The sequence below is a fragment of the Hemibagrus wyckioides genome, linkage group LG01 (genome assembly GCF_019097595.1).
Source record: "Hemibagrus wyckioides isolate EC202008001 linkage group LG01, SWU_Hwy_1.0, whole genome shotgun sequence".
In the NCBI taxonomy this organism is placed as follows: domain Eukaryota; kingdom Metazoa; phylum Chordata; class Actinopteri; order Siluriformes; family Bagridae; genus Hemibagrus; species Hemibagrus wyckioides.
Genome location: NC_080710.1, coordinates 8,929,727 through 8,947,260, shown reverse-complemented (window position 1 = coordinate 8,947,260; position 17,534 = coordinate 8,929,727). Strand labels below are relative to the sequence as shown.

At 41.2% G+C, this 17,534-nt stretch overlaps 1 protein-coding gene across 2 annotated transcripts in view; it reads left to right on the top strand.

Moving 5' to 3' along the window:
- The window catches only part of efna3b (ephrin-A3b), a 104,378-nt gene that overhangs the window by 62,815 nt on the left and 24,029 nt on the right, over positions 1-17,534 (top strand). For both annotated transcript variants that reach the window (XM_058385600.1, XM_058385460.1), the window contains exon 2: positions 16,075-16,361. In XM_058385600.1, coding sequence (XP_058241583.1) covers positions 16,075-16,361 — 287 coding nt within the window. The remainder of the gene's footprint in view (positions 1-16,074; positions 16,362-17,534) is intronic.

Here is a 17,534-nt window from a genome sequence, read left to right as displayed (position 1 = left end):
GGTGTATATATATAGGCAGGCATGCACTCATAAACAAAATGGACAGAGTTGGAAATCTAGGATCACACAAGTAAACAACAAAGCAACAACTGAGAATTTGTTTGATGGGAATAAAAATAAATTCAGTTTTACTTTCCACAAAGACAACGAGAAAGTAAACAGTGATGTGTTTAACTTGTAGCTTCAGTTAATATTCACATAAAGCATCAGAACGGGGAGGAAGCGTGATCTCAGTGACTTTGACCAAGCCGTGGTTGTTGGTGCCAGACCTGTTAGTATAAGTGTTTCAGAAACTTCTGATCTACGGGGACTCTCAAACACAACAGTGCCGAAAGTTTACAGAGAACCAAACAAAAAAAAAAAAACGTTATATGGACAGAGAGAGAGGTCAGAGGAGAATGCACTCAAATAGGCACTCTATAAAACAATGCTGGGCAGAAAAGCATCTCAAAACACAGCACATGTTAAAACTTCTGAGAATCTGAGGGTACAGAAACTAGGGTGAATAATTTGACTGATTTTGTGAATGAGCAGATCCTATTATATTGGCCACTTTTTAAATATTGTATGCTATAAGCTGGACACAGCTGGACTGAATCCTATCCAGCAAGTTACTACTCACTCACTAGCTGCTTGTACCTCTGTGTGTACGCAGTTCTGTGCCCAAGTTTTGGTTGGCACGACCGGAAAAACGAGCTTTTCATAGCAAGGCTTTTATTGATGAATCATATCCATAAAAACCTTCTGTACTTTTTCATTTTTATGTCATTTTTTTCATTAAATAGCCGGCTACAAATCTATACACATTATATAAAAATGTATTCAGGAATCGACAGCACGCTTCCTCATCTGGCCTGAGCTATGTATTTCTGAATGTTGCCGGAATGCTACCCTACGGTTTGACTGACACAAAAACACACCCACAAGAAGCAAACCTGTAGTGATTTGTCACTTGTCGTTGCAAGTGCAGTACACTGTGAATTGAATTGTGTAGATTGTAGCACATGCAGCATATGCATGGAATTAGCCTTTTACGTAATAATGATTCGTCTGCAAACTATTTTAGCACCAATAAGCAAATGTGCAGTCGTTGCAAAGCGAGGCCGTCTGTGGTCTCATTGGACAAAGAAAGTCGATGGACGGTCGAAGGTGTGTGTGTGTGTGTGGGTCGCACAGAAAGCCCTCTGAGTATGAGCACTTTAGACCATTACACTGCTCCAATCTCCCCCCCTCGTAACCGCTTTATTGATTCTCCATAAGAGCCTCCGAACTAGCAATATCCAGGGTTGTAAACATACTCCGCGCTCGGTGTGTGTGTGTGTGTGTGTAGGTACCAGCGTCTGGTCGTAATTCTTACAAAGGTTAAAGGTTAACACGCAAGTGAGTGTTGAGTCTACAGTTCGATAAACAAACCCAAACGGTAAAGCAGAAGTGACTCAAAGGGAGAGGGTGTTTTTGTCTTTGTTGCTTCTCTATTTACTTTAATTGTTTACACACTCCGACTTTCTGCTCTTTTCTTTGTCTCCGTTTTGTCTCACTCTCATTTTTTACCTCACATTTCTCATCTTCTCGATATGTCCTTTACTACATTTCCAATGCCAGTATAACAGTAATGAGAATCATACAGATGTTATAGGTTGTATTATACACAGATCAGCTGTAACTTTAAATCCACCTGACTAATGTTGTGTAGGTCTCTGTTTTGCCATCAGAACATCTCTGACCTTTTGTGACTTTAGAAGACCTCTGAAGGGGTGTTGTGGTATCTGGCACCAAGACATTAGCAGCAGATCCTTTCTATCCTGTAAACTGTGAGGTGGAGCCTCACTTGTTTGTCCAGCACATCCCACAGATACTTGATCAGATGGAGGCCAAGTCAACACAGTGCAGTGTGGTAAGGCACATAATCCTGCTGAAAGAGGCCACTGCCATTAGGAAATGCTGTTGCTATGAAAGGGTCTGTAACAATGTTTAGGTGGGTGGTACGTGTCAAATTAACATCCACATGAATGCAAGGTTTCCCAGTGGAACATTGCCCAAAGCTTTACACTTCCTCTGCCCACTTGCCTTCTTCTTAGTTCCTTTCTTTCCCCTAGGAAAATAAGGCACACACACTTGGCTGTCCACACAATGTAAAAGAAAATGGTATTCATCCAGACCAGGCCACCTTCTTCCACTGGTCCATGGTCCAGTTCTGATGCTCACATGTACATTGTAGGTGCTTTGGGAAGTGGGCAAGGGTCAACATGGGCACTTTGAGCTGTCTGTTGCTTTGACTCCATACACAGCCAGCTTTGAGGCACAGTGTATTCTGACACCTTACTATCATAGTATTAACCTTTTCAACAGTTTGTGCTATAGGAGCTCTTCTGTGGGTTCAGACCAAACAGCCTAGCCAGGCTCCCCATTCTCATCATTGAGCCTTGAGAGTCCTTGATCTTGTAACTGGTTCACCAGTTGTCCTTCCTTGGACTTCTTTTCTTAGGTACTAACCACAAATATACCAGTATCACCCCACAAGAGATGCTCTGACTCGGTTATCTAGTCTGCAAAATTTGGATCTTGTCAAAGTCACTCAGATCCTGAAGCTTACCCATTTTTCCTGCTTCCAACATAACTTTGAGAACCGACTGTTCTCTTGCTGCCTAATCTATCCCACCCCTTGACAGATGCCATTGTAACGAGATAATCGTTTATTCAGCTCACATGTCAGTGAATTTAATGTTATGGCTGATCAGTGTATAACTCCACATTATATCATGCTATACTTTGTCATACATGCTTTCTTCTATCCTGTTGCATATTTCAAGGAGAACCTGGAAATGATTTCTCTGTAATATCACTATCCATTCTGATTTTTATCCCTTTTAAATAATTGTGAACAGCGCCTTCATAAAATATTTATTTGTTGATCACATGGTACTTCAAGCAGGATTGTAAGTTAGCTAGTGGATTTTTGTAAATTATTAAACACTTGAAAGTCATAAGACTCAAACAAACTGTGTATATAGAATGACTAAAAAAGTTAAAAGTCACTAACATTAATGTAAGTAATCATTTGAGAGCCACAACAACAACAAGCTACTTACATTTGTGGATGAAGTTCAGTTTGTCCGCTAATTATGGCGTCATTTCCAGTGAGCATCAGTGGTATCTCTGGTGCATTGTGGGATTGTTTCAGGAGTTTCATTGCACTGGAAGGATTTAGCCACTGAGAGAGAGAGACAGCACTTAAAATGGCCGACTCACTGACCAGTGCCCTGACTACTGAACTAGTGAGCTGACAGACACATCCAAAAATCTTTCCTAATTAAAGGAAGTGTTGTTTATAGTTGAGAGAAAACTAGCCACCTAATAATACTTTATCAGATATAGCTTTTGGGATTGTTACCTTCCTGAATGTTGATACGCTGTGAATAATTACTACGAAGCTGAGACTCACTCCCAGTGCTGCTGCGAGTCAAAATGGAGTCCTTTAGGCAGCATTTTATTACAATTCCCATGTGAGCTGCTTTGAATAACATTGGAATTGATGTATAAATTAATATTTTTTGTTAATTAAATTGTTATTTTCGGAGACCCCAGCAGAGATACGCTGTTTTGTGCTCAGCATGTGGTCTGCGTGGGCTGTTCAGAGTGTCAGCTTTATAAATAAAAGCATTTCTTTCGTGTATTTTGGGCCAGTTTGACAACTGTAGTAGCTGGTTTTCTTTTGGAGGTCAGAAGAATGAGGCAAACTTTGAATATCGCACCTCCTTTATACTCTCTATTCAGTCCAAATAACGTAGATGTATTCAATTACATCCCTAATTTCTATTGACACACACCTGATTACACACCTATAACTCTCATTCTTCATCTTCTTCATCCCCCTGTTCCTCTATTCTTTAATCATCTGTCCCCCTGAAACACACACACACACATACACACACACACACCCTGTTGGTGCCAACTTGTTTTTAATTCTTGACACAAAATACCTTTTTTTTTTTTTGCCAAAAGCTTGAAAAATGGAACGTACAGCTCAACCTTTCTCTCACTAATTCATTTGTTGTGTGGTGGTCCTTAGAGCTCTAGATAATTGGTGCAACTAAAAAAGTTGCCAGCTAAACAGGAAGAGAAAGAGACAAGCAAAAAAAAAAAAAAAAGAGGGCGAGGAAAAGAAGCACTAGACAGTGAACCTATGGTGGAAGTAGCGAAACACTAGCTGAGTGTATTTATTTTCTTTCTTTCTTTCTTTCACTTCTTTATTGATAGGAGCGTCATTAGTTGCCATTACTTGTACCGCCGATTGCGACCATCAAAACGTCGACTAATACGTGTTCTAAGAGGCCCGTTTCTCAGCGACGGTTCCGAGCTCATTTTGAAACCATTCGAGAAAACGAACAATAGTAATAAAAATGGAAGTAATGAAAGTCGTTCCCTCGCTATCGTCAAACACATAAACAACACCAGGCAATAACGCGCACACAGTGTCTGCCTTTACTGCTCAGTAGGGTGCTGTGTTCTCTACACACACTCGAGTGAGCATCACAGAGGCAAGACAATGAAGAAGAGGAAACAGATTACATCCTCAGAGCTGCTGCAAAGCAGAACGAACTAAAGACAAATTGCAGGAGGGCGCCAATACTTCAGCCACGACTCGAGAAACCGTCAAAGGAGTATTTAATATTTATTTATCTGTTGACAAATTATATCTCTTTGCATTATCGGTCCCGTATTCAGAACGGGTTCCGAACGGCCCGTCAGACTTCCTGGTCAGAGGAAAAAATGGCAGTTTGAGTTAAAGGAATGAGCGAAAAAGAACCGCAGTATAATAAGATCATAACTCAATATTTAATTTCTCCTCCAAATTGACTCAAAGTTGATTTAAAAAATGGTGGTTTTATATAATTCTTGGTTTTCTGCCATTGAATGTTATCAAAGGGTTTGGAGGCTCAGCAGTGGCCTCATTAATATTTATACAGTCCATTGAGCTGCCTGCTTCTTCAGACAATTCGAAACGCTTTACTTTCAGGTGACACGCTCGGCTTCTTGCTTTTTAAGCGAGCATCAATGTAACGTCTCTTCTATCGCCGCAAAACAAACCTGCAGAATACACAGAAGAGGTCAGAGTCAGAAAGTTTATCTGCTAGAACATCTGATTAATTAACACCGTAATAATTAACATGTGCTGTTCTTCTATTGGTCGATAAAACTGTCACTATGGTCTTGTGTACAGGAAGCAGCATTGGCATTTTTGGGTTGCGTTTGTACTGGCAAGATAAAGCCTGTCTTACTGTGAAGGTATCATAAAGGCCACTGTTTTCTACCTTGTTCTGGACAGTTCGAAAGCATGATTGCACAATGCTTCTGATCTGAGCAGAGACAGCTCCATAATTCTGTTCATCACACCTGAGATGCTGGAATGGTCTAAATGGACAGACCTGTCATGCGCAGGACACACCTTGCAGCACTGGCGACTGGCGACCGACCAAACAGAGTGACAATAGAGAAAGTTGAGTGTCAGATGACCTTGAAAAAAAAAATGGTGAGGAGTCCAGCCTTTTCTTTTCTGCGGCTAAATTTCAATTAGCTTTTTATTAATAATGTAGTGAACATGCTCCTCGCTTTAGTGATTCCATTTAAGCTCAAATATTTGGCACAAATACAGGACAAAGAAGGTTATGTGGGATTTGGGATTTGACCTTAGGGTTTTGTATAGTATGAGTGATAAAAGAATGTAAATCTAAAATGGGACATGGGATTTTTCCATAAAGCAACATTTCTGTTAGAAAGGAGTTGGTAGACCAACAAGCTGAAGTTAAAGACTTGTGAAGAGGTGGGTCAATACATTTACAGCATTTTGACCTTTATCCAGAGCGACTTATGTATACCTTATTTTTTATACCTAACTGATCATTTGGGGGCTGGGGGCCTTGCTCAGGGGCAGTAGCTTGGTGGTGATGGGATTTGGGCACATGACCTTTGTTCTCTAGGCCCTAACCACTGAGCTACCAGTATCCCCCCACCCCCAGAGAGAGGCTAGGCAGTTTAGACAACCAGGTCAAATTCACCACCTGGGTGCCAGAAAAGAGAAGAATCTTGCAGCTTCATTGTATCCTGAGGGATGGTGGGTCAAGTCGAGCTATTTTGGCTGTTTTTTGAAACGTGATGCAGAGTGTTTTAGATCTGATACAGGCAGCTGGAAGAAGTCAGTGATTGGAACACAGGAAGGGGTGGCGTGAAATAACTTTTGGGAGAATTGAGACAGGGTGGGTTGGCTCTCAGAGGAATACCTGCCAGGAGCAAGTGTCAGTAGTCCAAGCTAAAGATGACAAGGGACTGAACAAGGACCTCAGTGACCTCTGTGGAGAGGCCTGACCAGATACTTGGATATTGCAGAGGAGAAATCTAAACGAGCGTGTCCAAGTCTCACTACGAGGAAAGAATGGTAGCTGGTTGCCAAGAACTACCCCGGGATTTGCGAGACGCTGTGATCTGAGAGTTCCCCGTGGAGACTGCGATGGGAATGTGTCTTTAGGGAATACACAGCAACTCAGCTGAGATTAAGTTTCAGGTGATGAGCTGCTATGCATGAGGAGAGGTCTGCCAGCCATGCTGAGATGAGTGCAGAAATGTGTCTGACAAAGGAAAGGAGAGGAGGAGATGAGTGTCACCATCATAGCAGTGGTATAAAAGTTGTGTGAGGATACAGCCTTGATGAAAGAGCAGGAATAGAATAAAATTTGATGAGGCACCAGTGTGGACCAGGTGTGGATCCCCCTCCATGTCATTTGATAGAAGTCCATCCTGGTAGAAAGCAATGCTTGGACATGAATTCCAAGGTTCATAATGGAGGAAAGGGGAGATTCTGCTGAGTGATTGACCGTCTCGATAACTGCTCAGAGGTCAAGAAGGATAAGAATTGATGACTTTGGCTGATACGAGGGTCATTTTTGTGAAGTGTGTCACAGAGCGTACTAAATTACTCTGCCATGCCTGTCTGGTAGAAAAGCAAATCAGACTATCACGATCATTTTGTTGTCACACTCTGGCACTATTGCTACCTGTTCAGGTTTGTTGGTACACAAGCAAATCAGCTCGAGTACATAATCAGGATACGAATGACGAATGGAAACAGAGAATCAAGGATTTGTCAACATAGCTTGTTGTGGCATATCTATTACTTTGCTGCTACATAGTGCTCATCTTTCTCAGGTGTAGTGGGATAGCAGCAGTAACCACAATTCTAATATAAATATAATAAAGCAAAAGTGAAAGCACATGGAGTCTAACAGCTGATTGAGGGAGAGAGAGAGAGAGAGAGAGAGAGAGAGAGAGAGAGAGGTGTAGTGCAAAAGGGTAATATGAGTATTAGCACCATGCTGTTCACTACAGAGAGAGAGAGAGAGAGAGAGAGAGAGAGAGAGAGAGAGAATTGGTGATATCAAATTGTCTGTGGCAATTGGGCTTTGGAGCAAGGTGAAGATGGGTTGATTCAAAAACACACCACACACATATGCACACACACACACACACACACACACACACACTTTAAAACTAGCATCACTGTTCTTGAGAGGTGAGCACCTCTCCCCACAGACACATATTGATTCCTGGACAGATTTAAACCCTGCACAATCTGACACACACACACACACACACCAAAGCCATGACTACTCAATCCTTCTCAGTTCCACCTTTTCTAAAGAAAACAAACACTGTATAAATGAACTGTAAACCCAATCACACACACACACACACTTTCTCTCTAGTGTTCTAATTCACCATATACACTCCCTACTTATATCACTCGTGTGCGGCGTCATCTGTAAATAAGCTCCCTATAGCTCCGAGTGAATATTGACTTAGAAGTGATCAGACGTCTTCTTTCACCACCCTCAAAACAAAACTACACAATATTGTGTGTGTGTGTGTGTGTGTGTTACCAAAGCAGATGCTCTCCTTTAATTAAATAGAGAGCTGGGGTTAATTAAGAAGAAGGGAGAGAAAATAAGGGCAACAAGGGAAGACAAGAGTGCTGCTTGCCTGTAATGCTGATTGCTGATTCAGCTCACTTTCTCTCTCTCTCTCTCTCTCTCTCTCTCTCTCTCTGTGTGTGTGTGTCCTGCTATATGTAATATGTGTTCCCTCTTTCTCTCTCTTTGTCTCTCTCTCTGATAGCAACTGCAGTGAAGGTCACTAATAAATGTAGAGGTTGGAAGCCTGAAAGTGTTTGAGAAACAGGATGTTTCAGACAGAGCTTCTTCATCAGCTGTGCAGGGAAAGTGCTTCTCAAGCTGAAAATTACAACCGCTAAATTTACAAGCTCTCATCACGTGTTTTTGGCAAGCTCTCTTCAGGTATTGCCGCATTGCTGCTCTTTATAGTATCTCCTACAGGACTACCTTTTGGGAACCACACCAGAATGTTCTCAACTTCTCTCTCAGTACGGTTTATTAGGTACACCAGCTCCGTGGCTACAGTCCTCAGAGATCACTCCCAGCAACACCATCCATATAGGAGTATTTAATACACTTGAAAAATGCTGAGTTATATGTAACCCAGTTTGTGTCACTTCTGTAACTCAGCGCTGGATCAGTGTACAGCAGAACACACTTTTGGGGTATGTGTAAAATGCTTGCTTTAACCCTTTTTTTACCAGTACACTCAGCCGGTTTAATACTGAACACATCAATAAACAAATGATTTTATCTCCACGTGTCTGATAGAAAATTAGTCAGGACACTGTTGGCTTTCAGGGTGAGATGATTTTAACCTTACACAGAATTTCACTGGTTGAATATAACGCCTTAAAAATGTAGACACTTGGGGCATCTTAGAGAGCAGAAATGGGTTTGATAACTGTTTACGGAACTTTCTACAAATATATTGCCCCTAGTAGGCTCTGTGAAAACAGAAATACTTATGAAACACTACAAATTCTTAAAACCCTGGGTGTCTACTTTCATATGAGGCTTTAAGGCATTACTGTGGAGTGTGACATGGCAAAGAAATTCAATGTTGAACATGGACACCACAAAACAAATTCTATTTAAATTAGCAAAATAAATAAATAAATAAATAATCCTTTTTTTCATTGCTATAGCAAAAAAAAAATGTTTTAAAATTAATTTTTACATTAAGCAGGACACTTTTAAAGACTGTGGCATTTTAATTACAATTTTACATGATAATATAAATATAAATTTGTATATAAATATAAATATAAAATATAAATATAAACTACACTGTATATTTATACAGTGTAGTAAATAGCAACATATACTGTAAATGGTATACTGTTTTCAGTCATGGAAAAAGAAAAAAACCATTTAAAAGCCATTTAACCAATGATGCGGCACGTCCTGATGATAGGTTCCTCGCTCCGTGAGTCACCTGTGCTATCATGAGACTGACACAACATCCGAGGGCAAACGTGTCACGCTGATAACGTGGGTAGGTGAGAGGTGTTAATGCACACCTTCTCTTCTGTACAGACAGGGTTACAGCCCAGTGCTGATCTACCGAAGCATCCCATAGCTAGCGTTAGCTACGTTTGACTTCTCTAGCAAGCTTTAGTTGTTCTAGCTGCTAAAATTCATGTTTTCAGCTGGCTAACAATTGTGCTGAGAGACAAGGTGTGATGCTAGCCAGAAAAGATTAGATACCTAGATAAATTCACACTTAGTTGTAAAATAATGTGATGTAACGTTTCTAGCGAAAACTCAATGGCAGAATCAACGGTGTCAGAAATTCATTAATGAAGAGCTATACGACTGACACAGTGTGCATGGTAATAAACAAGCATCTTTAGACCTATAAAACTAAGCCATCTGCTACACGGTATGGAGAACCAGACAAGTAATATCTGATGAGGCAGATGAAGTGGGTATAGCCGGGCTGAAGAGTTTTACTTTGCAAAGGTCAAATAAACTACTTACTTTCTGTCCCTGTAATTAATGCAAATGTTAGGTTTCTATCCGAAATGTCCTTTTACTCTATTATTTAATATGTTCCATTATTTTTATTGTCACTTAATAAGTTGCTGTTCTCCGGTTTGTGTATCGTTTCATATCCTAATCACCAGGATGAAGCATGGTGATGGGAGTATCATATTTTAGTGGACAACTAATTTAGGGTTTTCCATCAAATGGAGTGAATATTTATGCAACATCTTTTTCAGTTAAATCATTTGGAAGTTATATTGATTCCACCCTTAAATATTATTATATTCATGGCAGATTATTCTGAAGTGCATTTCATTTTCAGGTTTTAACGTCCAAGTGAGGTGAATGCATGTCACATTAAAGGTCATGTACACCGATCATGCATAATATTATGACCACTGAGAGGTGAAGTGAATAACACTGATGATCTCCTCATCATGGCACCTGTTAGTGGGTGGGATATATTAGGCAGCAAGTGAACATTTTGTCCTCAAAGTTGATGTGTTAGAAGCAGGAAAAATGGACAAGTGTAAGGATTTGAGCGAGTTTGACGAAGGGCCAAATTGTGATGGCTAGACCACTGGATCAGAGCATCTCCAAAACTGCAGCTCTTGTGGGGTGTTCCCGGTCTGTAGTGGTCAGTCTCTATCAAAAGTGGTCCAAGAAAGGAACAGTGATAAACCGGTGACAGGGTCATGGGCGGCCAAGGCTCATTGATGCACGTGAGGGGCAAAGACTGGCTCGTGTGATCCGGTCCAACAGACGAGCTACTGTTGCTCAAATTGCTGAAGAAGTTAATGCTGGTTCTGATAGAAAGGTGTCAGAATACACAGTGCATGACGGGTCAGGACTGCTTTGGCAACAAAAGGGAGGACCAACACAATATTAGGCAGGTGGTCATAATGTTATGCCTGGTTGGTGTATGTCTGAATTACTTGGCCAAAAGCAAATTGCACTTTTATATACAGAGACACAGCTCATATACTCACACGAAATATTGGAATATGATGAATTTAAGTATCACACAGCCTCTAGTTACTACCCTCTACTGGGCATAAACAGAGCAGCATCTCATATATGTCTCATTCATATTATATTCACTCACACACACACACCAACACACACACACACACACACGTTCTTCGTCTGCTCATTATTCCCGGTTGTTAACACAATTGTCTGAGGCTCTGTGGATGATTCCTGAGCCGAAAATACAATTTTTTAAAACAATCAGAACGATTGGCCGAAGACAAAGCTCCTCATCTCCACACCGCAAACACACAATTACACAGAATGAGGATCATTGTAAGAATGTCTTTACTACACAATCAATTACAGTGTGCACAGAGACAGCGAGGAATGGTGTGAAATAGTGTTCAACTCAATATCACGGGTTTCAGTATGTCATCGTCTCGGCTTACGCGCATTCAACTAGCTATTAAAATAGATTTATTAGGAGCAACACTCTTAGTTTAAACTAGTTTATTACGACAAAACTAGGTGGCAAAATGTCTAGTAGGAAATACACACACTGGCCACTTTATTAGAAACACCTGCATACCTGCTGATTTATGCAATTATCCAATCAGTCACTCATGTAGCAGCAGCACACTGTATAAAATTATGAAAGAATTATAAAAGTAGTTTACATCAAACATCTGTACAGACTGGAATGGTAACTGATGCCAGGCTGTCTGGTTTGAGTATATCACACCCTGTAGATCTCCTGTGATTTACAATACAGCAGTCTTGCACATCCTGGTGCCGAGCTCTCATGTGAGTATTGCTGATGAGAGAAACCGAAGCAGACTGGTTTTAAGCTGACCAGAAGGCTACCATGATTCTGATAACAGCTCTGTATAACCGTGGTGAGCAGAAAAGCATCTCAGATCACACAACATGCACCTGGAAGCCTTAAGGACAAAACCACATCAGGTCACCATATCAGGGTCCGGTCCTATCCTAAATGACTGAGGGCTTTGGGTTTTTTTCTCTAAAGACTGCTGAAGGTGAAAATCCCAGGAGATCAGCAGTTTCTGAAATATATTCACTAATAATCATGCCATGCTGAAAGACCACATTTTCCCTTATAGTGGTGTTTGATTAGAACATTGAAGCCATTGATTCGTATCCGCAGGATTTTCTGCATTGCGATGGAGCCACAATGGCTGACGTGATCCTTGATATGGTGTAATATCACACACCTGGAGTAGAGAGAGACTTGCAAATTCTAGTCATTTTGATCACGTAGAAAAATGTCATAAATGATATAGGTGTCATTGAAACAAGATCTAGTCCTGTTACAAATGTTTTGAAATCTTATAAAATTTCAAAAAGAACATTTAAAAAATACAGGATTTTGTATTAAGGTACATAATGTGAATAGGCTGTAATACGCTGGCTCTGTGTGTGTGTGTGTGTGTGTGTGCGTGTGTGTGTGTGTGTGGTTAATGAAAGGAGATTGTGTGAAATAGCCACAGAGAGACTGGACAGAAATGGAATAAGAGTGAGTGATAGATCTGTATGGGAGGTGAGTGAGAGAGACACAGAGAGCAGTCAGAATGGAGAGAGAGAGAGAGAGAGAGAGACATAAAGACCACAATTTCGATTTTCATTTAATAATTGAATAATAATGTCCCATAAGAAGTGACCTAGAACTGAAATAGAGAGAGAATCTCAACATCTTCATACTGACACCTGCTGGTGGAGCTTTGTTATTACAACCATTCTAACGTTCTAACACACGCGCGCACACACACACACACACACACACGTGGGGTGTATAAATATACATTTGTACACACAGACAGTTCATATCTCAGAAAGGCCTGGCAGCTCTCAGACCCGGCTGCAATCTGTGCACGAGCGAGGAGAAGCGGAGGGATAAAGTTATTGATGTTTGGCTCCCTGCTCTGTCTGTCGTTCCTGTGATGGATGAGCATGGAGGAAGAGATGACAGAGGGTGCGTTAAACTCCCGCTCTGGAGATGTACACCGCGCCCCGGTGCCCGTAAAAAACTCCTGTTTGTTCAGCACCTCATTGCCAGCCATCTGAACACCTTATCCTGAAATGATAGCCAGACTATCCAGACGAGATCCAGACACTTCACAGATGGCCAGTAATTCTCTCTCTCTTGCTCTCTCTCTCTCTCTCTCTCTCTCACACACACACACACTTACACACACACGTCATTATGCAAAAACGTCCTTTTCGTCCTCATCTCACCTCAAAGCAACTGGCAGGGAAAAGATGATGGTGGTTAGATGTGTTAGATGTGTGTTAAATGTGTGTGTGTGTGTGTGCGCGTTTGTAAGCCTGTTGGCCGACACTGACAGTGACAGTCTCACGTCTCTGATTTCTGTCTCCTGTCGCACTGCAATAACACACGTGAACGACATAAATAGTTCGAAAAGCATTTGGCCACAGTTCAGCCACATTACACAGCGCTAGCCGGAGCGTTAACGCTTGCCTTAACTATAATTCAATCGCGTTTACAATTCAACGCTCGCTGATTCAATTCAACTGCAATTTTGTTTTGGCTGAGAGATTTAATTTGCTTCAATATCAATTTTCACTCTGGAAAACAGAACCCTCTAAACTCAGCTTAACCCTTGCACACCTACGCTGCAGCCTGCCTTCTCACCTGTCAGACACCAGACACTGATTCGCTGTGATGCAGCTAACAAATGAAATCAAACACGCCTGCGGTTTTCAAGACATCTGAATAAAGTAATAAAAAATGAGATACGATTGCCTGCGGTGTATCTACCTGTGCCAAAAATATGCGTTTGGTTCAGGAGTGTCAGGCTCCGGTGGTGGAGGAGCACAGCCTTACTCGGATTTGTTTCGTTTTTGTTGGTGGTGTTGTTTACTCTTCTAACACAATCAGTTCACACTACGGTTTAGTAATAAGCCACTATGCCAAAAATGTGTTACGTTGCAATGCATCCTTAGATTTTGTAAATCTCTGGCATTTGGCAGACACCCTTATCCAGAGCGACTTATATTTTATCCAATTTTATACAACTGAGGGTCCAGCAGTGGCATCTTGGTGGATCTGAGATTCACTGAAACTCACAGCCTTCCTACCAGTAGCCCAATACCTTAACCACTCCCCTACTATTACTTGTCATTTATATATATATATATATATATTGCTAGATGGCCATTAACACACAGATATTCCTCCAGAGCTATTCTGGGAAGGCTTTTCTCTAGATTTTGGAGCGTGGCTGTAAGGATTTGTGTTCAGCCATAAAAGCAAAATATATATAAAGTCAAAGGTCAGTGTATGGAAGTGATTAGATGATACAGATCACGTAGTTTTGCCACATTGTGTTTGTCTGACTAGTGAAACTGTCTTGAATGAATAGAGGTCATTTGTTTGTTCACGGCTTTCACACTGGGTGTGTTTTGGGTCCAGAATCTGAGCGTGATTGCTCTCGGCTCCCAGTAGCATCGGTCTCGCTTGATTCTATTGAACCCCGGTGCTTTTGTGTCATCACAAATACTCGTGGAGAACACAACCATATCCACTCACCATTTTTATTGGTTTAACGTTATTATACATCTCTATTGTATGTTTTCTTCTCCTCATATCTGAATAAGGCTTCTCACCTCTTCCATGTCCCACAATGTCCCCCCGCATCTTATGCTACACATGTGTTGTGGAAATTAATGATGAGTAAATGATCAGCCAAAAACACAGGTTTTACATTCCTTCCTGAACGAGTGCAGACCCAAGGATGAGCTGAATCACACTCACAGGAATCATGACACAGTTCCAGTTCAACCCTCTAATCACACCATCTCCTACAGGTAGCTTTAGGTTCTGTACCGCCGTGTGCTTTCTGGTCCTCATGACAAGCGTTGGACCCAGTGCTCTGTTTCAGAGTAAACTGCAGTGTGAAAAGCCCAATACACCCTCCATCAGACTCCTCGTATGATAGGAACACATATTTTTATTTCACTAAAAAAGAACAAATTGAAAAGTGAGCTGATCATCCTGCACAGATTTTTTAATGCATTAGCTGGTTGATAGAAGGATGTGGTAAGAATGCATGGACAGTCTAATGGGATTAAGTTTGTTAAGAGCAATGAGCCATCGCAGAAATTAGCCAGTGCTTATTCTAACAAAGCGCACCATTAGACAAGCAAGGCTGAGTTCTCAATTTAACACTTGGCATTTTAAACGGGTGTGTCTGGACGTCCCGAGTGTACACGTGGGTGTTGATGCTAGATTAGGACAGATTGCTCGTCTAGCCTGTCTAGCTCGAGTAAACATTTTGTCCTGGTTGCTTTTGTTATGAAAAATGTGATCGTTTTTCATAAGCGGCGTCGCGAAATCATTGCCGATAGAATCAGAGCGGTCACTGGCGTGATTTGAAGTGATTTTGCAATTAGACGATCGATACAGGCGGACCGGTAGAAATGATGATTGATTCAGCGATTCAGTTTAATGAATGATTACACCCTTAGGCTGTAATGTGTTTGTTTTGTGATTTATGTTGTTTCTTTATAGAGCAGGGATCGATCACGCAGACGTTTCACGGCATCGAGCATTAACATAGACTGATTCTTAATTGCATTAGCGCATCTAAATAATTCAGATGCGTTTCTAATGGTGGCTCTGAATCGCCAGCACGGAGCAGACTCTGGCAGGCTGCGTAAGACGTAGGTGTTTATTTGGCAGCGAGACAATATTTTTCCTTTCTGCTTCTCTGAGTCAGCGGATAACTCCGAGAAGAACCAGGCAAAGTAAACAGTGTGTGTCCGTGTGTGTATTAGAAAGAGCCAGTAAATTCAGCCGTAATCATTTTTCCAGGCCCAGTCCGATCTAAGCTTCATGTGCACTATTTTGCCGTTGTCTTGTCGGACACCACTTTATACTTCCAAACTAAAATACCCAATTTATCTAACCTTCTCTGAATTATCATCACTCTGATGCTGTGCCAATGGGAGTGTGAATAAAAGATGTCAGGAACGTGACAGCGCCTATACCCCCTTTTCTTTTAATATATTTACGAAGACCACTCTATTCCTCACACTTCTATTTCACCTTGTTACTTGCGTGTCAAAATGACCCGAGCTGAAGAGAAACATGATGATTACCCTGTCTCTTTCTGCCTCTCTTTCTCTCCAGTCTGAGGAGGGAAGGCTACACGCTGAAGGTGAACGTGAATGATTACCTGGACATCTACTGTCCTCATTACAACGTGAGCCAGCGGGGCGTGGCCGAGCAGTACGTGCTCTACATGGTGAGCTACCGCGGCTACCGCACGTGCGACCCTCAGCTCGGATTCAAGCGCTGGGAGTGCAACCGGCCGCACGCGCCACACGCGCCCATCAAATTCTCCGAGAAGTTTCAGCGCTACAGCGCCTTCTCGCTCGGCTACGAGTTCCACGTGGGCCACGAGTATTACTACATCTGTGAGTAACACAACACACTACAACACATCCTCTAAGCCTGTCCTGTCCAGAGCCTGGGCCCAAATCCAACAATTCTGTCAGATTGACAGCAGATTAGTCAAAAACACTTGGTCTTAAATTTAGGAAATATGGCATCCTGTCTGTTATAGAGCAGAACAGATTGTGTTACGCACACGTAATGAGGATTTACTACTGAAAGTGTGTACATCCAGATCCACAGAGACTTCAGCACTATTCAGGAGTTACAGGAATTACTCAAGCAGCTACAATGTATTCAATAAAGCACACATTCTCTAATATTTCTAGCATATTGAGATTATTTTAATACAAACAGAAGACTATTAAACCTAATATTAGAGTCAGTTCAAACCATATCTGCCAGTTTTTTAGTTTATGATGAGTAAAACGTATCTAGAAATTGGCTTTGTTTACAAACAACTTAAGAAAGAGAAATATTCGCTGAATTTGGAAGAATTTGGCTAAAAACAAATTTGGCTAAATTTGAAAATGCTTTTTTAGATAACTGTTGATCTCAGATACTTCTAATCCAGACAAATCTGGCAAATTCAGAGACTTGAGCTACAGTTCGATTTCATACAGTGATTTAAACTAAGCAGGTGATTAACCCGTCTGTGTAAATATTTCAGTAACTTGAATCTTTAAATCATTAACTCTGTATGTAAAGACTTTAAACAAATTAATGAGGAGGAATAAAAATGAAACAGGGGCCTCCATTCTGTTACATTAACCAATTATCTATAATGCCTGTCAAACCCCATACTGTGGTTCCATATGTTCAAAAAAAAACAAAAACAAAAAAAAAACAGCCAATGTGTTATATGTACAAAGAAAGTAAGGAATAAATAATATCAGACTCGGACCGAAATGCTAGTTCACTCTGAATAGGATAAGAGGTTTAGGTTGCTGGACATTTTCTAATTTGGTTTATAAGGGAGAAGATGAGTGCAAACAGCGTCTGCTGTTAAGGTACAAATATACCGACATAAAGGTTCAAAACCTATGAACAAATTTTTTTTAACTCTTATATTCTAGACAGTTTAGGTACCTGGTGGTCCAGAGGCAGGATCCCTGAGCAGGAAACCAATGCAGCCTCTGAGTGGTTAACTCAAGCCCAGATAAACAAAAAGAAGAGAAGGTTGCATCAGGAGGGGC